This window comes from Primulina huaijiensis, chromosome 15 (genome assembly GCF_012295235.1).
Source record: "Primulina huaijiensis isolate GDHJ02 chromosome 15, ASM1229523v2, whole genome shotgun sequence".
NCBI classification, from domain to species: Eukaryota; Viridiplantae; Streptophyta; class Magnoliopsida; order Lamiales; family Gesneriaceae; genus Primulina; species Primulina huaijiensis.
In genome coordinates, this window is record NC_133320.1 from 1,169,776 (window position 1) to 1,196,202 (window position 26,427).

The 26,427-nt window shown below is 36.5% G+C and overlaps 8 protein-coding genes across 9 annotated transcripts; all 8 read right to left on the minus strand.

Annotated features, from left to right (window-relative positions):
• Positions 1 to 2,300: 2,300 nt before the first annotated feature.
• Positions 2,301 to 5,544, minus strand: LOC140959001 (pentatricopeptide repeat-containing protein At2g15820, chloroplastic). The gene is made up of 2 exons (XM_073416679.1): positions 4,882 to 5,544; positions 2,301 to 4,352 (listed from the first exon to the last, which is right to left on the minus strand). Exons 1-2 carry the CDS (start codon positions 5,407 to 5,409, stop codon positions 2,445 to 2,447), a joined length of 2,436 nt encoding a protein of 811 aa, XP_073272780.1. The 5' UTR covers positions 5,410 to 5,544; the 3' UTR covers positions 2,301 to 2,444.
• A 403-nt stretch (positions 5,545 to 5,947) lies between these two features.
• On the minus strand, positions 5,948 to 9,414 carry LOC140959004 (uncharacterized). Of its 2 annotated transcripts, none has more exons than XM_073416683.1 (4): positions 9,229 to 9,404; positions 7,714 to 8,168; positions 6,632 to 6,885; positions 5,948 to 6,292 (listed from the first exon to the last, which is right to left on the minus strand). In XM_073416683.1, exons 2-3 carry the CDS (start codon positions 8,047 to 8,049, stop codon positions 6,646 to 6,648), a joined length of 576 nt encoding a protein of 191 aa, XP_073272784.1. In that variant the 5' UTR covers positions 8,050 to 8,168; positions 9,229 to 9,404; the 3' UTR covers positions 5,948 to 6,292; positions 6,632 to 6,645. The 2 variants fall into 2 exon arrangements, with proteins under 2 accessions (XP_073272784.1, XP_073272783.1); XM_073416682.1 differs by having other exon boundaries at positions 5,949 to 6,292; positions 7,714 to 8,139; positions 9,229 to 9,414.
• A 941-nt stretch (positions 9,415 to 10,355) lies between these two features.
• LOC140959002 (protein LATERAL BRANCHING OXIDOREDUCTASE 1-like) lies at positions 10,356 to 11,913 on the minus strand. The gene is made up of 3 exons (XM_073416680.1): positions 11,347 to 11,913; positions 10,832 to 11,159; positions 10,356 to 10,756 (listed from the first exon to the last, which is right to left on the minus strand). Exons 1-3 carry the CDS (start codon positions 11,811 to 11,813, stop codon positions 10,502 to 10,504), a joined length of 1,050 nt encoding a protein of 349 aa, XP_073272781.1. The 5' UTR covers positions 11,814 to 11,913; the 3' UTR covers positions 10,356 to 10,501.
• A 504-nt stretch (positions 11,914 to 12,417) lies between these two features.
• LOC140959003 (protein LATERAL BRANCHING OXIDOREDUCTASE 1-like) lies at positions 12,418 to 14,850 on the minus strand. The gene is made up of 3 exons (XM_073416681.1): positions 14,325 to 14,850; positions 13,096 to 13,423; positions 12,418 to 12,891 (listed from the first exon to the last, which is right to left on the minus strand). Exons 1-3 carry the CDS (start codon positions 14,786 to 14,788, stop codon positions 12,637 to 12,639), a joined length of 1,047 nt encoding a protein of 348 aa, XP_073272782.1. The 5' UTR covers positions 14,789 to 14,850; the 3' UTR covers positions 12,418 to 12,636.
• Positions 14,851 to 16,107: 1,257 nt separating this feature from the next.
• On the minus strand, positions 16,108 to 17,318 carry LOC140958472 (CCG-binding protein 1). Its single transcript, XM_073415923.1, has 3 exons — positions 17,038 to 17,318; positions 16,684 to 16,757; positions 16,108 to 16,522 (listed from the first exon to the last, which is right to left on the minus strand). The coding sequence occupies exons 1-3, from the start codon at positions 17,252 to 17,254 to the stop codon at positions 16,205 to 16,207; spliced, it is 609 nt and encodes a 202-aa protein (XP_073272024.1). The 5' UTR covers positions 17,255 to 17,318; the 3' UTR covers positions 16,108 to 16,204.
• A 1,124-nt stretch (positions 17,319 to 18,442) lies between these two features.
• On the minus strand, positions 18,443 to 20,644 carry LOC140958270 (uncharacterized). Its single transcript, XM_073415657.1, has one exon. The coding sequence runs from the start codon at positions 20,465 to 20,467 to the stop codon at positions 18,716 to 18,718; it is 1,752 nt and encodes a 583-aa protein (XP_073271758.1). The 5' UTR covers positions 20,468 to 20,644; the 3' UTR covers positions 18,443 to 18,715.
• A 633-nt stretch (positions 20,645 to 21,277) lies between these two features.
• On the minus strand, positions 21,278 to 23,330 carry LOC140958273 (diphthamide biosynthesis protein 3). Its single transcript, XM_073415660.1, has 2 exons — positions 23,056 to 23,330; positions 21,278 to 21,818 (listed from the first exon to the last, which is right to left on the minus strand). The coding sequence occupies exon 2, from the start codon at positions 21,778 to 21,780 to the stop codon at positions 21,538 to 21,540; it is 243 nt and encodes an 80-aa protein (XP_073271761.1). The 5' UTR covers positions 21,781 to 21,818; positions 23,056 to 23,330; the 3' UTR covers positions 21,278 to 21,537.
• Positions 23,331 to 24,683: 1,353 nt separating this feature from the next.
• On the minus strand, positions 24,684 to 26,337 carry LOC140958271 (allene oxide synthase 3-like). Its single transcript, XM_073415658.1, has one exon. It carries the CDS (start codon positions 26,249 to 26,251, stop codon positions 24,800 to 24,802), a length of 1,452 nt encoding a protein of 483 aa, XP_073271759.1. The 5' UTR covers positions 26,252 to 26,337; the 3' UTR covers positions 24,684 to 24,799.
• Between the last annotated feature and the right edge of the window lie 90 nt (positions 26,338 to 26,427).

The following is a 26,427-nucleotide window of genomic DNA, read 5'->3' on the forward strand; positions in this document are numbered from 1 at the left end:
GTGAAATAATAGTTTTGATAAAATCAAGTGGTATAGTCAATTCAAATACCATAGATTACCAAAAGAGTTTTTTAAAAAAAAAGAGGCTAGTTTCCAAATTCTACTTTTCATAAATTATAATCGAAATCAAATAGTGATACAAATCAAAACCCTTACTTACGCTACGAGTCGTATGTAAAATAGTAGATTCTTCGTATAATCTCATTCAAATTGTCTTACCATTCACAAAATTTACAACATACTAAACTAAATATAAATTAATGATTTAATACAGAATCTTTTTAGGACATTGCCTCAAAATCCACCCCCAATACATTAGTGGGTTTCACATGGGACGGATTGATCTTATCTATATTTATAGTAAAAATTATTATTTTTTGGCATTGAAAGTAATAGTCGTGTGATAAAACAATGAGTTATATAAGAGACATAAATCACTATAATTAGAGGTACAAGACTANACAAATTCACAAATATAGTGGGATAAGAAGAGGATGACCCCAACAATTCTTATCACCACGAAACCATGCTTCACGTGATAAGTCCTTTTCTTCGTCATTATAATTTTGTTGGCCAACCACATCTTTTTGTTTCCTTATTTTCCACCTTTCCTAGTGGAATCTTTATTTATTTTCTATCACAAAGTTGCCATGAAATTTGTGAAGATTATTTTTGTCATTTTCATCGTATATATAATATATATTCAATGATCCATAATGAGTAGGACAACTCGCGGGCTTACATGGACGAACAAATTTAACTCTTTGCGAATTATCTAGAACGAAGATAATTTTTGAATGAGTGATTCAAATAAGATATTCGTGTCAAAAAATTGTCTTACGAAATTATCTGACAAAAGTTTTTGTATGAAAAACAATGCTGATCGTATCCAACGTTCCTTTGTTACCAATTAAAACCATATCTAAAATGAAAATTTGTCTTTGATTGCGTTGCTTATGCTTATGGCTGGATGTTTTAACATATTATTTGTGGGATTTCAAAATTTTTTTTTTAAAAAAAGAAATTCTATACCTATCCGCTTATATAAAATCTAATTTTCAGTAATTTTGGTTTGAAAAACATATATATTCTTATCTAAATTTAAAAAGAAATATGATTTTCATTTTATTTATCATATATGGAAACGTGTCAATTGTCTTTCTTTTCTTATAAATTAATTAAATAAAAAAAAAAGTGAAAAAAGGAAATAGAAAAGGGCAAAAAAGAAAACGCGTGCCGCTAAGGATATTATTGGTGTATGTTATCGATTCGCCGCAGGAGGAGATGGCGGTGTTTTCTCCTCCAAGGATCCCCATATTGGTGGGGCCCACGGTCTCCATTTGACCAAGAGCTTAAAAAAGAGAAAATGAGATTTAATCCTTTCTTTTCTGGTAACCTTTTGTAATATACCGTTTTTTTAAAAACAAAAAGTTATCGGACGTGAACACTCTTTTTATNAACTACCGATAACTTTTTCTATGTATGCACTAATCATTTTTCTTCTGATTTGGTAAAATATTATTTTATTATAATTTGATTTCGAACTTTATATATGGTCTTAAAAGTAAGACTTTGATGTCAGTAGTCACAAATCATATTTTAAATATTTAAGAAAGTGATCAATCATCCAACCAACAACAAAGGGTCAAATAAACAAAAAGTAATGGGCACTCTTAATGGATGAGGCCATCATCATTTTATCCTTCTTCCATTGTCTCCACCAACGTGCTGTTCGCCACAAAATAATACAAATACAATAAAGCCAAACAAAATAAAATCAAATGCCACAATTTCTTTTTCTTTCTTTCTTTCTTTCTTTGTTTTTTTAAAATCCCAACATCTCTCTTTTTCTCTCCAATGCTTGTTTTGTTTCCTTTTCCATCTAACATTTCGTCGGCAATGCACACACCTCTTATTACATTTAGATTACGGTGAAGTTTATGATTACTATTTTTAATCGTAGTTTTTATAAAATATTATAAAAAACGATACGGTACAATTTGATTCGTACGGTTAATAAAAAAATTTGATCACCCATAACATTCACTGTAGTGATGGATCCTTCTCTATGGTATTAAGATTTATAAAGGCAACCAAAAAAAAAAAAAAGAAATAATAAGATTCACCATTGGACGTTTCGCATCACATAATTTTTCCTTCCTTCAAGAAAGTTCGTTCATAATTTTGTGAAAACTTTCGATCCTTATGATAAATCACAAATTGAAATTTTACAAGGTTTAAAATGAAAAATCAAACTATTATCGATCTAAACCGAGTCAAGATTAGATTTTCTTCACACACACACACACAATATATTTATTATTACCTCATTATTTTTAAAAAAACTTTCCAAAAATAATCTAAAAAGGTATGTTCATTTTTGGGTTGAAATAAAAAGATAGCAGAAGATATCATCATATAGACCACACAAATTCAAGCAAGAATTAAACAAAATTATACGAGCCATCCTCATATTCGGGTGAATTCGTCCCCTTGGAATCAAAGTCTTTATCATAATAGACGTCTTTAGGACCTAATGCTCCATCTCCTAGCTCGTTTCCTGCTTCTAAGTATTCTTTCAAATCCATAAGAATAAAGGGTTCTACTAGTTTCCAAAACTGCACAGCGTTGCTTCCTAAAAGACCGATCCACAAAACAGATCCCTTCTTTTTCACCCGAGGATCCAACGTCTTCGCCTTCAATGTTTTCACAATCCTCAAGACATTATCTTTATCTCCGTTGAACTTCAACAAGATATCTCCTGATGATGTTCTGTAACCTGAATACATATACCAGTATGCAAGAACACGAGGAGTCAGCCACCGATGAATTAACTTAGGGATCACGGGTCGGCCTTGTGGCCAAAACTGGTCTGCATAGAACCGGAAACATGTGTGAGATATTGTACTAAAACAACAAGGGATATCGTCGTTTTCATCAGTAGCATCTTCGTCCACCAGCTTTTCAGTATGAGACAACCATTCACGAAACTGGCTGTAAATGTGTCTCTTCAAAAAATAATGGATCCTGAAGTTCTCTCTGAACACAAACTGGATTGCTTGATTCTGATTCTTTTCCATCTCGTCTAGTTCAATCTTCAATCCCCCGAGCAGTAAACCCACCAGGGTCTCTCGTTGTTCTTTACTGAGCTTTGGCTTTACTGATTTTTCCATTTCTTGGTGCCCTAAACTCTGGAGCTTTTCAATCTTCTCCATCAAAGAGGTTTCAATGTGAAATTTCTTCAAACGGATTAAATTATAAACATTTTTTGCCTTTGTATAATTGCAACATGTAAGATAGCCCCTCAAGATCGTGTTGCAGGATCTGGCATTGACACCAATTGCCTCGTCGCTGTGCATTTGGTTGAGTATCTCTTCTGCCCTGTCAAGATTGCCCACTTTCACTAACGAATCTAAGTACATAGAATACACTGCCTGGTTAAGACGACATTTCTCTAGGCACATCAAAAAAGTCGACTCCACTTTATCGTGTAAATTTAAGTCGCTGTACATAATCATTAAATCGATAAAAGATCGCGTCAGGGGTTTCATTCCACTGTCTATGAACTCTAACATAAGAGCCTCCGCCAGTTCCATCTCATGAGCTTTGCACAGTACCTCGATAATCTTGTAGTAAGCCACAACGCTAGAGGAATGTCCTTTCCGCATTTTCCTAAAAATTTCCAGAGATTTCATGGGTTTCCCTATTTTCGAGTAGACCTCCATTAGATACACAAAAGCTTGATTCGAGGGTTTATAGTTAAGGGAAAGAATCTCAGTCCAAATTCTTTCAGCTTCAACAATATCACCAGCTTTTGAACATGCTCGTAATACCGACACAAGCATTTCTTCACTCTCTTCTATCCCCTTTAATTTAATCTCCATTCTTAGAGATTCAATTCTTTCTTTATCTATTTCATCTTGATAACTGTGGATCCATATCAGTCCACCATAGATATCATTGTGTATTTCAAGTCCACACGTCACCAAATTATGAAATATAAACTCTGCCTGTTTGAGATAAGGTTTGCATGAACCTCCCGTTTTGGTCAGAAGAGCTCGGAAAAGGGAATTATGCAGGCTAAGTCGAGGCTTGTAACCTCCTAAATGGATCATACAATTGTAAATGCTGCATGCTTGATCTAAAGCATTCGAGGCAGAGGAATTAAGATAGGCAACAATCAGCACATGAAATGTGGATTCATTAGGAACCAGCCCTTGATTAACAATATCATCAAAAATCTCCTGACATTTCAAATATTTCCCCTCCTTACCCATGTAATTAGCTAACTTGGTGGCCAGAACAAAATCAAACCGAAACCAATGCTGCTGCTGCATCATCCATTTATACACCTAAAAAAGAGAAAACAAGCCTCATTCTTAACAAGCAAACAGCGAACATTGAACCAACAGATCGTCTAAAAGATCCCAGAAAAAGACGGACACAATAGTTTAGTTTAATCATGAATGAGGTAATTTAATTTGTTTTGATCGAAAATAATTATATATAAACACTCCCACTGGCAATCTGCTCTTAGTTGTTCGGCCATATTGGTGAAAAATAGTCGAATCAATCAGTCGTATATGTATATTTGAGCTTGTTTTATCAAGCTGCCTCGAGACTGGACACACACACACACACACACAAAAAGAATGGCTTTGGACTTGAAAATATATGAAAGTTTGCGACAACCTCCTGCTTTAAGCTAAAAATAATTTAAAAAAGATCCTTTTTACTCGAGTCCATCAATATTAAATCAGCATAAGATATTATTGACCCCAAAGATACGAGCTTGGTTTATCCATTCTGAATCCTTATCTCAAGGAATGAAGGCACTCTGCTACTAATGTGCAGGATAAGTGAATAAATATTGAAACTGACCCTAAATGAGGCCTCATTTTCGCGAATTCGCATGCAATGAACGGCAATGTAAGTGCAATCATCTTGCCTGATCCACTTCCGCTGCGCATTGAGCACCCGTGTGAACGTACTTGACCTGTACGCCGGTAGCTCTTTGCACAGCCACGCCAGTTTCGACCTTCGCCACTGCTCAGGCAACTCTTCCAGCTGTTTCACTTCAACCACCGGAGAATCAAACCGTATGTTCAAATCATCCGACCCTGAAGACCCACGAAAGTTGAAACTTTCAGCTTCTAAATGGTTTAAAGAATCGATTTCGCTTTCTTTGGCTTCTTCTGGGAAGTCGGATGCATGTGTGGTGATTGAATCAGGGGAGGAGACAAGCGGAGAGGTGGAATTCTGATGAGATTTTGCGGGGAGGGGTCCACAGTAGTGATGATGGCGGTGGAAAGAGGGGCGGCAATTAAGAAGGTAGAGTTTAGCAGAATAGGGCCTCTGGATTTGCGCGGGTGGAATGTGGAAGTTGCAGAAATGGTTGCTCGGAAGCATTGTTCAGGTGCGCAGACGCAACGGCGTGTCCGCCGCAGGGAAGTGGTCGCGCCGATTATTCAATTGTATTTGGTGATAAAGATATTATAATGGCAGGACTGCTGTAGAGGGTCTGGAAATTTAATCGCACAGCTGAAATGTGAAATGACCAATTTCTAATTCTTCGGAAATAGAACAGAAATAATAAATATATGGTTTTAAAAATGTTCGCATAATAATTTTAGTTTAATATAAGATTATTAATAAAATTATTATATTTAATACGTATTTCTATTTTTTTTTTTTTTAAAGGAACGTATCTCTAAATATGACATTCAGTGTTCAATTTTATGCTCAATTTTTAAATCACGTGAAACAGTAGAGATTTTTATTTTTATTTTATTTTTTATCGGGCACGGATCAATTGAGAAGGTGGGTAAACCAAACAAATATGGAACATCACAATATTTTGATAGACCTCTTAAAAATATTATTATTATTAATTATATTTCTAATTGAATATACAGCAATTAATTAAAAGCCAGATGCATAACGTCAAAATTCATATAAAAAGGATGATATTGTAAGAAGAGTCCAACTTGCAACACATCTACAAAGCTTGAGACAAATTGTAAATCTCCATGATCCTTCGCATGGAACATGAAACAAAAAGCGTACATTTTTCCAACTTCTACATCTGCCACAAAGCCAAACACACATTCGATTTGATGCTATGGGACGTCCTACCACACGATTGGCAAAGGTTGTCGACGAAATGTTGTCGCTCAGGGATCGTCAGTCTTTTGAATAAAGGAGACTGTGGTAACCGAAAAGCAAAGTTGTCGACGAAACGAACCGGAATGCCAAAGGGTTAGAGCTTACATTTAATTTTTTTCTCCCATGACTGCACCATAAAGTAAACTCAGACGATATTTTACTGATACAAATACAATGCTTAAAGGTGGAAATGAGAAAAAAGTTTGGTTGACATAGTTGATCAGGATCTATCCAAACGCCCAAGAAAACAGGTAATTAAAAAGGGATGTGTGACTATATTGACAAAAATGAATGGTCGACAACGCAACACAGGCTGAAGAACCATAACTTCAATTTTTCCACTTAAAAATATATTTTGTATTTCATGGCCGTCAAATTTTCATATTGTATTAAAAAGAACAATTGATAGCCACTATGCATCCTCAGGAACAGAATAATTATTTTAGCATGCCTCAACATTTGGTACCTGAGTATTCATCGTTATTGGTCACTGTTTGGTCCGGGAATGGCAATTGTAGAATCCGGTGGCATGGATTCCGATGATTTTTGTGGTCTCCGGTACCACAGGAACATGAACCATAACGTCCTTAGTAATACTCCATTAGCCAAATGTGGAATGATTATACGCCCCCAATATGGGTAATAAGGGCCAGGACACTTTAGCAATACAGAGAATATCAACATGGAGATCAAGTGCCAGGGTACTGCTGCATGATGTGTCTACAAAAAACAATACTGGTATCAGCACACAAATCTCCGAACAACAATTTTCCCAGTCAATAGTTAAATTAAAAGAATGAACTGCCATAAATCAACACGATGTTGGTTTACAATAAAGGATCAATGAAAATTTAAGTTTCATTGATTCGGTGGTAATGGAGTTAACAAAATGGAGCAAACAAATCTCAGTGATTACCATAAAGTCTTAATTATTAAACATAAACTGCAAAACCACAGAAAAAAAATTATAACAAATGCGTAAATGCAACAAGAAATCCTCCGCGATGAAAAATATTTTCTTCATTGGGACGGCCATTAAAATTTTGGTTATCGTCGACACATTTCTATCAAAGTAAGAAAAAATTCTTGGGCCATATCTCATAAGTTTGAGCTTCCGAAAAGCAATTTTTAAGCTCAAGCTTCTGAAAAAGTAAATTCTAACATGACGGTCAAGTCTGGTCAAGAGCTCAAAACTTTTGACACGCAACTTCCATTATATTTTACTTAATCGGTCGAGTCTCAGAGTTTTTATGTCTTTGTAGCTTGATACCCAACCAATTAGCACATGCACACCTTGGAAACTAAGTTAGGACTTTTGTTTCCTTATATGCAACTTACTAATGAGAAGGTGTCCGAAGTATAGGTAATGATCCCAAGAATCCATACTTTTACGAACAGAGACTTAGTTTGATGCATTATTCCATGCAATCCCTTTCCACCAAATTTCTCTAAATACGATTAGAAAGAACACAAATAATAGGCCGAATAATTTTTAAATTTTCAATCCTACTACTTCCATGTTAAGAAAATGAAATTTTAAAAGAACACCTTGAGATATGGAGATGACTCCAAGGCAGCATCTCTTAAGACACCAGCAACAACAGAACCTATGAGCAAAGTGAGGGGAACCAGGAATAGCTTTCTCTCGTGTGCACAATAAGACATCTCACTAATCGAACTGATTGCGAACAGAGGAATAGATAAGTATTTGATAACGTTAAAGAAAAGGTCAAGATTGAGTTGAATGAAATTATCAAAAGCCTTGCTCCAGGGAAATCTCTTGATTGGCTGAGGAGCACTATCCCACATAGTTCTTGCGTTATCCAGTATATGGCTTAGACTTAGTTTACCACAATCATCTGATTGGCTGGACGCCGTGTTCATGATGCACAATATTCTGGGATTCTGTTGAGATAATCGATTTTGTCTGATACTCCACACACAGCTTTGAGTTCTGCGAAGCGATGACCCATTCTACAAAGAGAGAACTTATCACCTGATAGCTACTAGCAATAAACATCACATACAGAAGCAAAAATTTGAACCATAGTTATATTAGGTGTAAAATGCACTGACTGATGAGTATGTTAGTGCGTAGGGACAAGATGCAACCCAAGGCACAAGGGTTATGAAAGTGAGACCGCATGAGGATAACATCCTAAAATTATATATCTTTTCAAAAAATGATCATGTATCATTAACAATTTACTTTATTAACTATTGACTCAAAACATTTATTCATTAGTCTATAGATAAAATGAATCACAAGCATGCTGTATTTTCCTTTCAAATAACCAGCGCAACAGTCAAGATAGTTTAAAGGGCTCTTGAGCGTTTAGAGCACAGCATGCCAAGGCCCGGTGCATGAAGCACGAGCTTCACTGAAGGGTTGTATATTCACTTGTGACTACACAGGTGCACAGACTAAGCCTAGTCACACCTTGAGCTCGGACACACGTCCTCTAAGCTTTTAAGAACTAGCTTGGAACCGACAAGCTACAAGATTTTATGCCAAAAGCATATTAAAAGTCGCCAGTTCCCTACAAACACAAACTACTGCCAATAACAAGAGTACGCATATGCATTGCTTCAAAGGAAATCACATGGGTGAGAAGATTCCGGCATACTTAGGGAATCAAATCAAGAGCATAAACAAGTTACATCTATTACTGAAAATTAAAACAACTCCGGGATTTCACACAACACATTAGCAACGCATAAAATTACAGTAGCTAATCGCAGCTACCGCGTTTAACTCAAATTCCCAAAATCAAAAGGTTGAATAACACTTTCACATTTTTCCTCGATGATACAGAACCTTCGATTTTATTTAACCTTAATTAATGAGTTGGCTTACAAGTTGCCCATGCCATGTTGAACTGTTCGCCTCTTCGGTTGTCCGAGTTCCCAAACACGAAACTCCAAATTTCAACCAAACAGACAGAACCTCCCCCCCGTCGTAATAACAATTATCGTATGAAATGTTCAAAAACTAGCACCAGACATCTTTTTCCAGTGAAATGAATGAAAATTTTCAAGGAAAAAAATTTCAAAAAATTTTACCTGGAATCCATAAACAGAAGAAGCAATATTGAGTCTCAGAGCCATCTCCCAATTTCCCACCAGAAGATTAAAAAATGCACTGAGATTAGATAATTATCAACGACTAAGCGGCATTTTCAATGGCTCCATCATTTCTCCGAGAACATTTGAGAAAACCCTGATGGATGTAAACCCAACAATCTGGCCTACTTTGGTTCGAAGCGGAGTGTTTTTTGCATGGGCTCATAGGAGTTGGGCTTCTAGCATAGGTTTTAAAATCAGTCCAGATATTGCTCCGTAGCACGTCTGGGTTATCGTTTCAACCAGTTGTTGAACAGTCGGGTCAAATTTTATCAAATATAAAATAAAATATTGCTCTTTTTTAAAGTCTTTTTTATGATATCAAATTTCAGTTTTAATCTTATATTTTTTGATTTTTCGCAGTTATAGTCATTTTCAATCTGAAGTGCCGACATATTACTACATACGTTAACACTGCATTGATGTCAAATCAATATCACGTTGGAAAAAGAACCAAAATTGCAACCAAAAAAAAAAGAAATAGAGATAACGAACTAAAATCGAAAATTAAGAATATATAAAATTAAAATTGCAAGAAAGACAAACATAAAAAAACTCCCTGCAAAAATTTTATTACATGGGTGAAAAACTATAATAATTGAGATGTACTAGGTAAAAGCAAAAACTTGTGTGAGACGATCTCACGGGTCGTATTTTGTGAGACAAATCTCTTATTTGAGTCATCCATGAAAAAATATTACTTTTTATGTTAAGATTATTACTTTTTATCGTGAATATCGGTAGGGTTGACCCGTCTCACAGATAAAGATTCGTGAGACCGTCTCACAAGAGACCTACTCCTAATTAAAAATTCAATTATCAGCTAGTCTAAAATAAAAGGCTAAGTTGATGTGAAAAAAATAATCTCTGTCGATTTTTATAAAAATCCTTGTGAAATTAGTAATTAATTGTCTCATATTGAGTTTTATTAGTGTATTAGTTTTTTTAACTATGTTAAATTATGCACATTTCAAAATGAGTTGTTGAAGAAATATTGGTTTGGAAAGTTTCTTGAATTCGAAAAGACAGTCAATCATACAAAATACAATACTCAAAGAAGCAATCAATGCAAGCCACAACAATCGCAATCCTTCTTTCATTTGTTGTTTTGCTCTCTTTTTACAAACATATTACAAGATTTTAATTATTAGGGGAATTAATATTCTTAGATCCACTGGTTGACGCAAGCCAGGAACCAAAGCATACGTGTTCCCTAAAGCTTGAAGTGATGAACTTGAATGTTTTCAGCAGTAAGTTTCTTGAAGTTGCTAAGCTTCCTGGTGGCGTAAAACTTTCCCCAGCTATATCCCTTGTACTTGGCTGGGTTTTGGTCATCGATTAACTCCTCCAGCGCCTCCACCCATATGTTGTGTGAAGGATTTAAGAAAAATGGAATCGAAAATCTTTCTTTCTCCGAATTCACCTTCACCCTGTGCTCCACGCTTTCATATCTATCATTGCTCCATACCTGCACAAACATTATATTATCTGAAATTAATCAAATCCAGAAGACGAGTAAATGCAAGAACTCTATAGAGGGTACCTGGATTAGATCTCCAACGTTGACAATATAAGCATCCGGAATTGGTTTGACAAAAACCCATTCACCATCAGCTTTCCTCTTAACTTCAAGTCCTCCAACATCATCTTGAGCAAGAATTGTCATGGCCCCAGCGTCCTTGTGTCGACCAAGACCGAGGGCTAACTGCGGAGCAGGACATGGAGGATAGTAGTTGAGACGCATAAAGCTCATCTGGTGCTCGAAAAAACCATAGAACCGATCTTCTGGCAAGCCTAAGCTTAAAGCTATGAGTGCCAGTATCTTGTAGGCTAGTTTTTGCATCTCTGCAGCGTTCTCTTCACACGCCTCCCTGTGAAGGTAAAAAAACAACATCCTGCTTCATAAATCTGTAACACAATATATAAATCTCAATCCATTTCCCAAAATGTACAATGGTTTTCAAAACTTTGGGAAAATCATTTTCGTAAAAGGGTGGATTAATTATATTCCCGAAATTTCACTGGTGATAGCTGCCCTGAGACAATCTTGAAACACACCTCAACTCTGGAGGATAATCCGGCCATTGATTGCTCAACTCCAACAACTCTTCATCATCAGGCTCATCCGAAGCATACACAATCGTCGGATTCTCTATCGTACAATCGAACACTTCTTTCCAGTCTCTTACATTCTTGGTTATCTCGTGATCAGAATATCCGAAAATATTCACTTCACTCCGACTCACCTTCCTCTTCTCATCTTGTGACAAGGCGAAGAATTTCCTCGAAGCCAAACCAATTTTTTCACGAACTCGTGTAGGCACCCCGTGGTTGATCACCTGGAAGAATCCCCATTTCCTGCAGGCGTCACTGATTTCAGCAACTAATCGTGTCAAGCCGTTGGCGTCATGTCGTGGGGAGCTAAAAGGGGAAAGATCGATTAACGGGATGCCTTCGGCGTGGATAATGTTGAGTTTAGGCCTGTGTTCGAGTTCTTGGATGTAATCTTGATCGAGTTCACCCATGGACGAAATGTTGTAAGATAGCCTGAAGACGACTTATGTTGAGTAATATCAGTGCTAATAATTTGATATTTATAGAAAGCCAATAATTCTTTTATAGATGAAAATTTGAGATCGTTTCGTGCAAGTATTAGTGGTAAATTAATCAATGTAAAAGAAGACATTGTTTCGATATATTTTTTTTGGTCACATTGGTGAAGCTTTCGTGCTGCAGTAATTTCTTATCTGAATGATTAAGCACCCACCTAACTAATTAAATTTTGTCAAGAAAATGGAAGAAAGTTGAGATGGCGTGGGTGAAATAATCAGAGATATATTAAATAAAACAATGTTTGGTGGTGAATTGATATGTGATGTAGACGTTAGACTTTTAATCCTTTTTTTATCATAGTATATAATTCTTTTAATTCAAGTATGGTGGTTTTATTATTTTATGATTTCTTGAGTAATTAGATTTTAATAAGATTATGGGGTTCTTGATTTTAATATACAATTTTTGTGCCAAGATTTCTTATTATTCTCTGTTTCCCCCCAACTCTTTAAATATGTCTAGTAGGAGCCAATAATCGCTGTAAAACACTAGCAATATGGTGTGATTCATTATCAATGCAGTTCAATATTTCTCGATCATATATATATTATAATATTTATTTTATAACCTTAATACATTTATGTTTTGAGAGTTTATAATTTTACACACTTAAAATACATAATTTTATAAACTTAAAACAATGCCATGCATTAGAGAGAAAAGTCTCATTATTAATTCCCTAATGTTACATGAGACCAGATCGAAAACGTATCACTCAGTAATCGGCCAACTTGTCTAATTCTTGAAATGCTGGATCTGAACGTTTTCGACGTCAAGCTTCATGAAATTACTGCGTTTACGAGCCGAGAAAAACTTCCCCCAGTTGTAAGGCTTGAACTTTGCGGGATTCTGGTCATTTACCAGCTCTTTCAAGGGCTCAACCCAAGTATGGTGTGCGGGACCATGGAAGAACGGTATCGAAAACCTCTCCTTCTCCGAGTTCACCTTCACCCTGTGCTCCACGCTCTCGTACTTGTCATTGCTCCAAACCTAAACACACACACGCATAAGAAAAAAAAGGATGACTGTTTGTCGAACCGGTTCAAAAAGCTCGCGATTGTGATTTGGAAGTTTTCAAAAATTTATGCCAACTTGATGAATTGTAGTGAAATTCAATCAGGTGCTATTATCTTTTTCGTCTATATATGTTGCTTATCCTATATCTCTGACTCAATTTTTTTGAGCAAAGTGTACCTGGATAATGTCACCAACATTAACAATAAAAGAATCAGGTGTAGGCTTGACAAGGACCCATTCTCCATCTGTCTTTCTCTTAACCTGAAGCCCTCCAACATCATCTTGAGCCAGGATTGTTAATGCTCCACCATCCTTATGCCGGCCCACACCTAAAGCTAGATCCGGAGCTGGACATGGAGGGTAGTGATTCAACCGGATAAAGGCGGTATGATCATCGAAAAAACTATTGAACCGCGTTCGTTCCAGGCCTAAGCTTAGCGCGATGAGTCCAAGCAACTTGTCAGCCAGTTTTAGCATTTCTGCTGCGTATTCCTCGCACACCTCCCTGCACAATAATGGGGACTCGAGTTCGGATTTAAACAAGAGATGTGATGCGACCCCAATAGTAACTATGAATCAATAGCCCAAGTGAGTCCTATAACATACTAATGAGGAACCTTTTGCAACATTCTTTATATCATTCTCTGTATCATTTCCAAATCAATGAGTTGCAACTTCTTTTAGCTTTTCCAATGAATACATATCATAAATATTTATATGTGGTACACAGATTGTTACACAAAAAAAGTTACAGAAGATTTCTTCTCTCCCAATGACTCGTGAGCCAAAACATTCTATATGGGGGAATCTAAAAGTGTTGAATTAATAATCAAGCTTTGCATACTCGTTATTCATTGGTTTGTTTAAAATTGTTTTAATAGAGAATCTTGACATGCCCAGCCTAATAACTCTTTTAGCCCGATAGTTCAAATTTTTCACTTGATCTGCATGTGTCATGAGTTGAAATACCATCGAGATTTTTTATTTTTCATCAGTTGAATATTTTCTCAAAATGTTAAAGAAAAAGGTGGGCTATATTATAAGAATTTAATGCTTACATGCATGACTTAGTAAAATCGATTTTATAATAAAAATGCAACCGTATCGGTTTTCTCGAGAACAAAAATTCATATGTAGGTCTTTTCAATTTCTGTAATTTTTCAAGAAAAAAAACAAATATATTAATTCACTTTCACGAATCTGATCTAATGCAGAAACATCATCCACCAACAGAAATATCTTGAGGCCAGAATAAGAGGGAAAAACATAAACAAACTCCCGGCTTAAAAGAATCCAAATTATTTCATCAAAGATATTAATGAAACCAAATCATTCCATCTTCTGAATAAGAAAGAATCGTGATTAATTCATGCAATAAAATTAATTACTTTTGCAAGCAGAATTACCTGATGTCCGGAGGAAACTCAGGCCACTGACTAATCAACTCCTTCACCTCCTCGTCATCGCTCTCGGGCGAAGCTGGAATCAAACTCCGATCCCGTACTACAAAGTCGAACACTTCTTTCCAGTCCCTCACATTCTTTGTGTGCTCTGTGTCATAATACCCAAGAGGGTTCACTTCATCTCTGGCCACCTTTTTCTTCTTTTCTTTGGGAAGGGCAAAGAATTTCCTAGCCGCTGACTCGATGTTTTCGCGTGCTTTTACAGGTACTCCGTGGTTGATCACCTGGAAAAAACCCCATTCCTGGCAGGCGCGGCCTATTTCGGAAATCAGCTGATGTGCAGCGTCGATTGGTTCGGAGGAGTTTAATGGGGAAAGGTCGATCAACGGGATTCCTTGGGCCAAGGAGGTCTGGGGTTTGGGTCTGTGTTCCGGGGCCTGGATGAATGCTGGATCAACTTCTCCCATGGCGGATTTTGTTGGTTTTCGGAGGTGAGTGATGGGAGTACGCCTGTGTTATTAAGCAAGGATTTGGCAGTTAGTGGAAAAAATATACATTGAATCTGGACGCCGGTTGGATACCTGTCAGCCAGCTGTAATAATTGTAGCATCATCATTTTCATTGGACAATCTATCTAAAAATCAACATAAGTATATTACAAAGTATACAGTGGACGACACGTGTTTCGTTGGATCACGTTAAATATGATGGTACACATGTCAATGAATAAGTGACATATGATCGATGTTCAGTGTGCACGGTATGTAAGTGTACAATATATCAAAATTATATAATTATTAATAAATAAAAATAAAAAAAATAACAAATTCTATCTTTTCACTGTGTAGTACGTCATACGGACTCTCCCTTCGAGCTCCCCATTGGTTCGGTGTTCACGGTCTCGTTCGAGTACCTCTCCGCTATAAATGATATGAATAAAAATAAATATATGAAATAAATTAATAATAATAACATCATATCATATATATATTAAAAATAAAAAGGTATTAATAAAATTCATAACAATATTAAAACTAATAATATTGTTAATTTATTTCACATTATTATCCACAGTTTATTCCTTATAAACAATCACAATCTAATTGTTTTATTCACTATGTGCATAAATTATAATAGTATTTTAATTAATTATTCAAAAAATATAAATTAAGAAAAATTTTTAAAAAATAAAAGGTATTAAATATTTAATAATTTTTTACATTTACATGACCACAAAATTAAAAAAAAATGATGCTTGTATCGAGGGACCCGTTCTTCTGAAAATTACATTAATTAAATGAATATTTTATAATAGTTGATGGCGTCATCAAAATTTATAATTTGACAAGCGTGGATCTCATGCGAGACCGGATCAACCCTACACATATTCACAATAAAAAGTAATACTTTTAGCATAAAAAGTGATACTTTTTCATGGATAATCCAAATAAGAGGTCCGTCTCACAAATACGACCCGTGAGACCGTCTCACACAAGTTTTTGCCATTTGACAAGGGTAATGTTGAAACTATTTATTTTCTATAGTAAAATAATTTTTATATTCCATCGTTTCTTAATTTTATCGTACTAGTATTTAAATAAAAAAACAAACAAACTAGTATTTAATCCATGAATGTGATTATTTGCATTAGTAGATTGATTTAATCCATGAATGTGATTATTTGCATTGGTTGATTTTTCAATCTAATATATCTTACATTTTTATAAATTCAATACAAAATATTTAAAACACAGGATTGAGGAGGATCTCGCTATACAATCCAACATTACCTCAACAGATCAAACTACTAAACTCTATCCAATTTACAGAGATCACCACTCGATTCCTTTTATCCAACATGTTCATCTACTAATAACTGGCTGTCAATCGGTCTCGTGTTCGGGAGCAGGGGAGTACCAAGCAGGATGTCGTCCTTTGGCTCGAAGCAGTCTGGTGTACGGGGAGTCTGGCATTCTAGCCCTCTCTTCTTCCTCCAGCTCTTCTCGGGTCTTCGGCAACCCATCCGGGATCGGGCAGGTACTACTCGCTCGTACGTTCTCGATTTTCAAGGGTATCGATGAATCTCCATTTTCCTTTTTCGACTTGCGAATGGATGCCACCCCATGTATGCATCCGATGAGTGATTTTATTCCACCAGCTTCTATTATCAACCTTTCCACCTCTTCCTTGGGTGCTTCTTTCTGAATATCAAATACTATTGTCAGAAGATGTTAATGCAATAGTGAAAAACGAATTTGATTTCTTTCTTTTTCCAAGTTGGCCCAGCAAGATTCATGATTTTAGATTAAACAAACGCCCCGAGGAACTCAATATTATGTAAGATTTAACTGAAATAGCTTACTTCAAGATCTTTGAGTTCAAAATATGCCTTCCAGCAGCTATAAGAATCATCTCCATCAACGGTCACGCAATAATCTGAAAATCAACAGGACATGAACAAGCTTAGAGACTCACTCAAACAGGACACGAAATAACTAATAAGAATTAAGCATATGATTATCTGTAAAAATCCCAATACACATTAATCACCCAAAAGGTGGGACCAATCTTTACCCAGAAGAAAATATCCGCAAGTTGTGGTATATATAGCCCAAAACTTACAATTCCTTTTTTTGTCAAAAAAGAAACAGAAAAGAAAAAAGTAAATTACAAATTTTTTTTTGGGAAAAAAGGGATAAAAAGAAAGAAGACCCACCTGCGATTTGGTTTTCAGATTTCTGAATCAGAGGAGGATCTTTGACGGCTCTATCGATCTTGCTTCTGCTAAAAGGCTCCAGCTTTGGTATGTAACCATTGTTTCTTGAAGAACAGTAAACAATCGGCACAGAAACACTTCTCGAAGTCACCGATTTCAAACACTGGGCGACAAGAAAAGTGCTTGAAGAACATTTCAAGGGCACTGTCCGATTCATCTTCTCAGTCGTCTCTCGGCTAAGATGAAATCCATGGACAATAAATGCTTGTGGGAAAAATATTAATAGAAAAAGGTGCCCGTCTTGGATAAGAATGCGATATTTTAATGGCTTTTCAAGTAGTTCTGAAAACGATAGTGATAATCTGACGGTTGGTTATGTGGAATATTACGACAATAAAATCCTGGCCGTTGATAAGGTGATAATAAAGGTTTTGGGGGACTTGAGATTACTGATTAGGTCCTAGATTCGGAAAAAACGTAGGAAGCGACGTTAGAAACAGCGGGCGCTTCGGATCCCGAACCCGAGTCCAAATCGTACCCTATCCAAAAATAATACTTAATTCTATTAACTAATTTAACTTCACACAAACACAACATCCTGGGGAACTAATTTGATACTTAATTCTATTAACTTCACACAAACTAACGTTGATAAATAATAATTTCAAATAAACTTATGATATGATTGGATTAAAACTAGATTATTAATCTTATATGGACAACTAAGCACAATACAAATAATAACAATTCACAATGCTTATTATTATTTCACATTCATATTGTTTAAAGCAGAAGTAATCATGTAACTTTATGAAACCGTTTTGCTTATGGTTTATATTAACTGTAGTAGGAGAAATATGAAGATGAATTTTACGACAGTGATTATGATTATGAAGAAGATGTAATATTTCATGATTTTAATGATCATAGAATCGAATCTTCGAAGGGTCAAAGCATTGTCGATGAAATTCGTAGTATTGTCTTATCTAAGATACAAAATGAAGAAGGTGGAGAAGATTTTATTGATTGCGACGAGTTGTATAGTGTCGTGGATTCTGATGAGTACAAAGAATATTGACGATTTAATGTATTATCCTTTTAATTCCTACAAGCATGTTAAAACATGAAAATAAACCCCCTCGCCTAATAACACAAGAAGCTATGATCCCCTTTTCGAAATTAGTACACCACCTCCAACTAGGGTAATATCATATTACTTTAATGGTGTTGAATAAGGCTAAACCCCTTGTCTAACAAATTCCATTGGCTATGAATTTGTTTTATAGCTGATGCCTCTTTTCGATATTCCATTTTTTTGTCATATCTATTATTCTTGTGCATATATATGAGAAATTATCCCGGGGTTAGTGTTCAAGAATCGAACATTTCATCATGAATGCAATAAAATGTTTCATTTTATATATTTAAATTCTTTCAATTGTTATTGAAGGAAAAAATATATATATTTATACGATTCGAAAATGGCATTTTCGATTTTTATAACTCTTAAAGTTTCAAATTGATTTCTTTGTTGGGAGTTGAAGTTAGATTTGTTGACCTTCAATGAGAAACAATTGGTTGAGCAAGAACGACGACTCCCCAGAAATTGGCCTCGCGTTTCTTTCGTTCCACCTCGCTATTCACAATGAGTAACATTTCAACTATGTAGCAACATACTTCACCCTGGAACTTCTTCACCATAATCCATAATCCCTCTCATTAAAGACATATAGGTACCACCATTGGGAGTGATGCCTCTGCTGACCATTTCTTTGAGGACTTCCTCAACAAAATGTCCCCCATTTGTACACAAGCCTTGTATAAGAGTGTTGTAAGTGAGACGAGTAGCTTCGAAACCAATATATGGCATCTCATCAAGAACTCTCAGAGCATTTTTTATATCACCATTCATGCTATACCTACTGATAAGGGTATTAAAACTGACAAAATCAGGTCTGACTCCACTCCTCTTCATCACATCAAGAAGGCTACTAGCTTCTTTGACCTTACCAATTTTGCAGTAGCCTTCCATAATAATATTGTACGTTACCTCATTCGGCTTAACCTTCATTCTCTCCATCTCTTTTAATAGCAAAAGAGCACTCTTGATTTTACCATTAGCACAATGCCCATCAATCAACGCATTGAACATAACAAGATCAGGTAGTATACCCTTTTCTAACATCTCTTTCATTAAATCATCTGCCTCTTCCATCATTTTCCTTTTGCCCAACATACAAATAAGTGAAGTGTAAGTCACTCTAGTAGGTGCAATCCCTCTGCTTAACATTTCATCATGAAGACTAAATGCTTTTGTAACGTCTTCAGCCTGGCAAGAGCCATTGATCAATATGTTGTATGTAGTCTCATCACGAAACACCCCTTCGATTTCCATCTTTCTCACCAAATCATAAGCCTCTGCAACTCTACCATTCAACAACAAAGTGCGGATCAATGAGTTATAAGTCCACACATTTGGCACTATCCCTTTCTTTATCATCTCATCTCGAAAACTGAAAGCCCTTTCCAACTCCCCTGCCTTACAATATCCATCGATCAGACTGTTGTAAATCACGGCCATTGGCACCAAACCAGATTCCTCCATCATACTCAAAAGGCCAGATGCCTCCTCGACCTTCCCACTGTAACACATCAAGTTAATCACCGAATGATAAGTGTACGAGTCTGGTTTTATCCCTTTCTCTTTCATGGTTTCAAGAACCTTGTTAACTCCTACAAAATCCCGTTTCAAGCAATAGCCATGAATTACGGAGTTAAATGTCACTACATTTGGTTCAATCTTCAGACTGTCCACCATGTATTCAACAAACTTCATCGCCTTCTTCAACTTCCCTTGCTTGCACAACCCATTGATAATTATATTAAAGGTGAAAACACTCATTATGATGCCTGACCTAAACATCTCAGCAAGCAAAGGCCCGTGTGTCCAATTCAATCTTATAAACAAACTCAGCATACAATTAAGTGTCTTACTATTAGGCAAAATCTCCTTCTTTTTCATCATATTGAAACATTCCACAGCCTCATAGCCCTGGCCCATTTCGCAAAACGCCCTGATCAACAAATCTAACGAAATCGAGCTCGATATACTCAACCTCTCACGCGCACTCAGCAACCCACAAAAAATATCCTGCGGTGTCACGGTTTGAGAACCGATGAGCTTCTTTATGAGTTGTAAGGCATGTTTTGGGGAGGTGTGGCGGGAAGCAACTGAGGTGGCAAGGCAGTAGCATTCAGTGGAGATGACCGTGTGATGAATATTGTCGATGAAATTGATGACCAAGTCAGGGAAAGGACGGAGGAGGATGAGGGTGGCGGAAATCAGAGGAGGGTTGAAGTTTGGGGAGAGGTGTTTGATGAAAGGCCACTTAGAGGATTTAATCAAGGAAAGGAGTTTCTCGGGGGTCATGGGGGTATGGGGCGAGGAGGGAGGGTGGAGGAATAAAGACAAAGGGCGGGAGGAAACAACTTTATACGGCCGGTTTTATAAAGATGGATTGGTTTGTTGAATGTCGTGGACATAATTTACAGTCGGAGACAAGGAGGAGCGTCGAGCCCATATACACCAACAAAGAAGGAAGAAAAATCGCCCGGGTATTTTTTTTTGTCATTTTTATAATTTTGGTTTTTTTATTTTCAAATTTCAATCTTCTCAATCATCCGACATAAGTTGATGCGACGTCGACGTCATCACACCACTAGGATTATCTAAATGACAAGTAAAAACAGCTTGTGGGTTATACCAATTTGAACCCAGAAGTGACGGACTTGGGCAAAAAGAAAATTTTACTTTTAGTTTTCCTCAATCAGCCATGTGCTCTCAGTTTCATTGTTTTATAAATATATCGATATGTTAAGAGCTAATTTTTGAGAAGTCCTCCCTGGACCAAAGAAATGCTAACAAAGTTCGTCAAGGCATTTACACCAGACAACCTCCATGCAAACAAGAATAAACCAAACCAACTTGAGTTTTCTAGCAGTCAAAGGCTTAATGAAGAAACTGCACAAGTGTTTTAAGACTTTTGATGCAATATGTATAAATAAATTCACAATAAACACTAAATGCAGAATTATGATTAGGCGAAGAAAATATACATCCAGATGCAAAAGAATGCCACTTCATATGCATTTTCGGTTAGCAAGTCGTTTCGACCTTGGTGGTGGTGTTGCTTCTGAAATAAATTTTGAGAGGAAATTTACAATAAAAGGATTCCGAACCAAAAACAATACATATGAGCCTATATAATTATGATGACGTTTACATATATGCTTGTATTCTCAAAAATAAGTTTCAGTTGAAAAAACTCGCAGAAAATATTACCACTCACTAGAATATGACTCAATCACAACCCGAAATAACAAAACCTACAAAAAATACCTACCAAAACCAAACCCCACATAAAACCATACATGAATCACGACTATAAAACAAGAAAATTGTATATAAGAAACATAAACTTAAACATAAAGTGGTGATTCTCAAGCCACAGCAACTGGCTGCGACTTTGCTGGCCCGAAATTTTTTCTGGAGTCCTGAAAATCTTCCATGTTATATATAACGGTGATGTACAATGAGCAGCTAGGGCATCGTGCGATTTCTTCTCCAATCTTGAGATCCTCTTTGGTTATCTGGAAAAGGTCCCCACATGGGCAAGGGTATGTGTAGGCCTGCAACTCTTCGTTCCACTCCATGTCCTCAATCTCCACGTCATCATACGACATCGTTTCGACTGTGTCTAGTGTTTCTTCTCCCCACTTGCCTACTCAAAAGGTATTTCGGTCCATACGAGGTTGAAGAATTTGTAAGCAAAAAGTTGGCAAGCAATAATATATCTTTTAAACAGTCGAGTTTGCAAGTTAAAGCATTTCCGTGTAACTTCTCTTCTAAAATCCAATAAAACAGTCTAACAATAACAATAATGATAACCTAATCAATAAAAAATAAGTATTAATTTATTTAAAGAAACATACTAACGGAGTCCGAGATAGGAACAGAAACACGAATAGATATACATCGAATTCGCATTATCACACTAATGGTTTAGAACCCAACACAAATGTCATAAACAAGGGACAAATTGATGACTTCAAAAGTAAGGCCCAACAAAAATTCATACACGGACAACGCAAGGACCAAGCCAGTGCAACGTGAATGATGTAAGACCTAGGCAAACAACCTTGAGCCAACACTCTTCACATAGTCATATAATAATTCCAGGCACCCTACGACACTCATATTAATCTCCAAACTTGCAGAATTCGTCTAACAAACTACAAAGCTCAATATGCAATGCTTGAATATCATGATATTCATGCAAATAAAAGAAATGCCATATAAACATCATGCAAAACACATAATTACAAGCTAACTCATCCAATCCTATGAGTGGGGCACCCGGATATTAAATCACCTAGTGTCCTTAGCTCAGAATTTCAACTGAAAATTTTGTAAGATGATTCCAAATAATTATAAAAACAAAATACATATTAACTCAAGGTTTATCCCATAAAGAAATATTACCATGCATAAAACACCATTTTTTTGGAAGCTGAAAAATCTATAAAAATATTTATTTCAGGCAAAGCTTTGACGAAAACGTTGTCGAGATGAAACTTCTTAATCAGAAAAACTACAAATTATCATTCGACCTTTGGTCAAGCTTTCGGGGTTCATACTACACTTTGATACTGAAAGGTAAAATCTACATCCCAAACAACCTAATTTAAGCCCTTTTAACAGACCCGAAGCACAACTGTTTGTAGGCTGAAATCTGCAGCAGCTTTGGACTGCTGCATAGAGCCCTAGTTTGGGGCATTCCGGCCCTTTCCCAACTTGTAAACGAGAAATACCATGACCATGAAAGTCTTATACGCATTCCTATCTGAGAAATTCAAGACTTTAAAGACTGAAATAAATATTGAAATAGAAAAACAAACACCCCAAAACGTCAAAATCGGAAGAAATCTAAACCATTATATAAAGACAAAAAATTATACCGGTTCGATGACTGAGGGTGGGTGGTTCAAAGTTGATCTACAAATATCCTTAAAGGATATCGCGCGTGGTGTTTGGATGAAAAATCAGAAACGAAAGGAATTTTTGAAGATTTTTCGGAAGACTGCTTCGATGCAGATTGTTTCTGCTTCTGCGCTTTTCCGGCTGTTACGATAGCGTCCGGCGGTGCATCTGTGGCTGGGGACGGGGGAGGAGAATGGTGGAGGTGGTTGTTTGTGGCTGTGATTTTCCAGGCGGCCTACGATCCGAGCAAGGGCTTCTTTTTCACTTATATTTTTTTTATGGGCCGGAAATACTGAATCGGCCCACTTATTTTTACGAGCAATTGGCCCAAAGGTTTAAAAAGCTGTTTTTCTAAAATAAAATAAAATCCAAACTTCTTGGTCCATACAATTGTAAAAAAAAATTGACATGTCTAAACTTTTACAAATAATAAGAATTTTTTAAAAAAATAAATTTCGAAGCTTAATATTTCTACATTGTCGATGTCATCTGCAAAGTTGCAAAATTTAAAAAAAAAAATTGTAAATGAGATTGACAATATTTTTTGGTGATTATTTTGGTAATTTTATTCTACATAAAATCTGGACTATATTTTGCAAATTATGTTGACAAGATACATGAACAACTTGAATTAAGATTTCATATTTTCTTATAAATAATAAATTGTAACTAGATGATGTGTGTTTCTTAATTTTAAAAAATCATATCACTATATTTTATGTGTCATTCATTTTGTATCATACCATAAATAAATCAAATAATTAAAAATAAATCATACATATGCAACACGTGATAACAATATCTTATGTTACATATGCAATATGTATGTCATGATTGTTGATATAAATTATTATTCCATACATAATAATTCACTACATGTAATATAAAATAGCTATTATAAAACTTGAAATCAATTCAATAATAAATTTATTATTATAAATTCAAGATTTTAACTTCAAACTCATTTATCCAAATATAATTTATGTTAGTTGTCTCACATCGTTTGAATAAAATACCTGGAAGTTGTATATATGAGTTTGGACAATCCTCCCCTCTTGAGCTAGCTTTGGAGGTTGAGTTAGGTCCAAGTTCCAATCTTAACATGGTATCAGAGCTCAGATTCCACAGTTATGTGTTGGACCACTCGTTCTGCCCATAGTTGGGTCATTTGGAAACTTCACGCTCTAGATGTTCATTCCTAGACGTGATGAGTGTGTGTTAGTTGTCCCATATCGGTAGGATAAAATACTTAGTTGTATACATGAGCTTGGACAATCTTCCCCTCTTGTACTTGTTTTTAGGGTTGAGTTAGATCCAAATTTTAATATTAACAATTTGACGTGATTGTGTTGTATCTTAATAGTACCAAATAAATTATTGTAAAGTTGAAAGAAAAGAAAATAGATGATGAAAACTATTGATTGGATATATGTCTGTCACGTTGAAATTTACAACCAAAAGTTTATTTGTTACAACCAAGTTACTGTAATAACTCGCTCCACAGAAGATAAACTGGTTCTCGCTTATACATCCAAATTTATGGAAAAAACTAAGCTCCGGAAATCACATTTAAGTGGCATCAATTAACCGAGACATTTTTTTTTGTGAAATTAACAAATGAATCTCACCAACTAATTTATTCCATAATAACAATAATCGAATCACGCCAAATCAAAATAAGATTATCCATTGGTGAAATAACAAACAAATAGTAATAACTTTTCATGTAGCCTTTGTGAATGATTTGATCGTCACCGAAGAACCGGCCAAGAATTTTCCAGACTCCACCTGAAAAGTATCGTATCGGAGAAAAAATTCGACCAGCATCAATCTAGACAACATTACAACAATGTCCTTTCCAGGACATTGCTTATTCTCCGTTGTCGGATCCTCCGTTTCTCTCCCATTCGACCAGTACACGTATTGGATCAATTCTTCACCAGCACCCAAGAATCTATCCGCCATGAATTCTTCTGGGTTCTTGAAGATCAGAGGATCTTTCGTCGCAATCGGCTGATAACCGAACAGCATCTCCCCTTTCTTGATCAAGAACGACGATTCATGGTTCTGTATGGTGAGATCTTGCCTAGCTTTACCGTACTGGTAAGGGACAGGTGGTTCGATTCTCAGAGCTTCGTATACAGCTGATTTTGTCAGTGTCATTTTGTTCAGTGATGCAAAGGTGACGCCGCCTTCCGATTTGACGGCGTCTCTTATTTCGTATCGCAGCCGACGATGCAGATCCTCTCCGGCTGAGCCCACCCATTTGATCAGACCGGGGAACAGAGTTTTCATTCCGCCGTATGCGTTGAATCCAGCTAAGAACACCAAGTTGTGGCAGGCTTCGTCTCTCTTGAGCCCTACTTCTTCAGCTTCATCCAGAATGGAACCTGCGGAAATGTAAAATGCATCATACAGTTTCTTGTACTTAGATTTCACGAGGAAGAAAGGTAGTGGAAATGTGTGCAGGAGTAGATCTTCCAGGAAGTTTGGGAAGTATTTTATTCCTAAGATCATCAATGGATGGAGCTGACAGATGAGCCACAAGTCAACAAGTTTCGGTCCGTCGTTCCCGATTGGAGTTTCCGAGGGATCCTCGTCGCAGAAATAACGGAAGACGAACTCAAATGACATGCGGTCGCTTAAGTCATTGAAGTACGCGCTGCCCTTGGTGGAGAATTCATCTTCCAAGCCAGAAAACATGGTGGAAAGGGCTTGCCGAAAGATGGTGATGAACTTGTCGTGCTTTTTGGCGAGTATAGAGAGGAAAAAGCCTTTGAGAGCTGCGTGATTGAGCTCGCAAGTGTCCAAGAAGGCGCAGGCCCTGTAACCACCCGTGAATGCGGTGGAGGGCATGAACGTGCCGTCGAGTAAGTTTTTCTTCTCGACCTTGGAGTTGTCTAAGAGGGTCTGAAAACTTATGGCATCGAGAAGGCAGATGACTCGTGGGTTTCGGGCAGTGAATGGGCTCGGCGGCATGTTGCATCTGAAGACTGTGGACTGATGTTTTTTCATCCGGGCTTTGAAGAACTCGACCTCCCCTTGGATGTAGTAGTAGTCGTAGCGGTCGACTATCGGCCCGAAAAATGGGTGGCCGTAATCTCCGGGGATATTTTGGAGAAGAGTGTCAGACGGCGTTGTGTCACGGCAGTCGGAGGCGCCGGGTGAAGACATTATCAAGAGGTGTTTTGTTCAAGGATAGTTGAAGGCTTGAGGAAATACAAAGTTCAGAACTGCGTAGAATGAAATGGAACGGGATTCATTTTCATTATTTATCAGAATATATAATAGAATAGAAATATATTTTAATGTTTTAAAAAGAAATTAAATCGCCGAAAACAACGTTTGCA

What these genes read in the sequence shown, in the direction of transcription:
- LOC140959001 (XM_073416679.1), bottom strand. Translation starts at nt 5,409, where the DNA reads ATGCTTCCGAGCAACCATTTCTGCAACTTCCACATTCCACCCGCGCAA. An exon ending in AAAATGAGGCCTCATTTAGG is followed by an intron (nt 4,353 to 4,881) that starts GTCAGTTTCAAT and finishes TCTCTTTTTTAG; the next exon opens with GTGTATAAATGGATGATGCA.
- LOC140959004 (XM_073416682.1), bottom strand. Translation starts at nt 9,273, where the DNA reads ATGGCTCTGAGACTCAATATTGCTTCTTCTGTTTATGGATTCCAG. An exon ending in CTTCTGTTTATGGATTCCAG is followed by an intron (nt 8,140 to 9,228) that starts GTAAAATTTTTT and finishes CTCTCTTTGTAG; the next exon opens with AATGGGTCATCGCTTCGCAG. An exon ending in AGTCATCTCCATATCTCAAG is followed by an intron (nt 6,886 to 7,713) that starts GTGTTCTTTTAA and finishes TGTTTTTTGTAG; the next exon opens with ACACATCATGCAGCAGTACC.
- LOC140959002 (XM_073416680.1), bottom strand. Translation starts at nt 11,813, where the DNA reads ATGGGTGAACTCGATCAAGATTACATCCAAGAACTCGAACACAGGCCT. An exon ending in GATTATCCTCCAGAGTTGAG is followed by an intron (nt 11,160 to 11,346) that starts GTGTGTTTCAAG and finishes TTACCTTCACAG; the next exon opens with GGAGGCGTGTGAAGAGAACG. An exon ending in ACGTTGGAGATCTAATCCAG is followed by an intron (nt 10,757 to 10,831) that starts GTACCCTCTATA and finishes ATGTTTGTGCAG; the next exon opens with GTATGGAGCAATGATAGATA.
- LOC140959003 (XM_073416681.1), bottom strand. Translation starts at nt 14,788, where the DNA reads ATGGGAGAAGTTGATCCAGCATTCATCCAGGCCCCGGAACACAGACCC. An exon ending in GAGTTTCCTCCGGACATCAG is followed by an intron (nt 13,424 to 14,324) that starts GTAATTCTGCTT and finishes ATTATTGTGCAG; the next exon opens with GGAGGTGTGCGAGGAATACG. An exon ending in ATGTTGGTGACATTATCCAG is followed by an intron (nt 12,892 to 13,095) that starts GTACACTTTGCT and finishes GTGTGTGTTTAG; the next exon opens with GTTTGGAGCAATGACAAGTA.
- LOC140958472 (XM_073415923.1), bottom strand. Translation starts at nt 17,254, where the DNA reads ATGAATCGGACAGTGCCCTTGAAATGTTCTTCAAGCACTTTTCTTGTC. An exon ending in ATCTGAAAACCAAATCGCAG is followed by an intron (nt 16,758 to 17,037) that starts GTGGGTCTTCTT and finishes GTTGATTTTCAG; the next exon opens with ATTATTGCGTGACCGTTGAT. An exon ending in TTGAACTCAAAGATCTTGAA is followed by an intron (nt 16,523 to 16,683) that starts GTAAGCTATTTC and finishes TTTGATATTCAG; the next exon opens with AAAGAAGCACCCAAGGAAGA.
- LOC140958270 (XM_073415657.1), bottom strand. Translation starts at nt 20,467, where the DNA reads ATGACCCCCGAGAAACTCCTTTCCTTGATTAAATCCTCTAAGTGGCCT.
- LOC140958273 (XM_073415660.1), bottom strand. Translation starts at nt 21,780, where the DNA reads ATGTCGTATGATGACGTGGAGATTGAGGACATGGAGTGGAACGAAGAG.
- LOC140958271 (XM_073415658.1), bottom strand. Translation starts at nt 26,251, where the DNA reads ATGTCTTCACCCGGCGCCTCCGACTGCCGTGACACAACGCCGTCTGAC.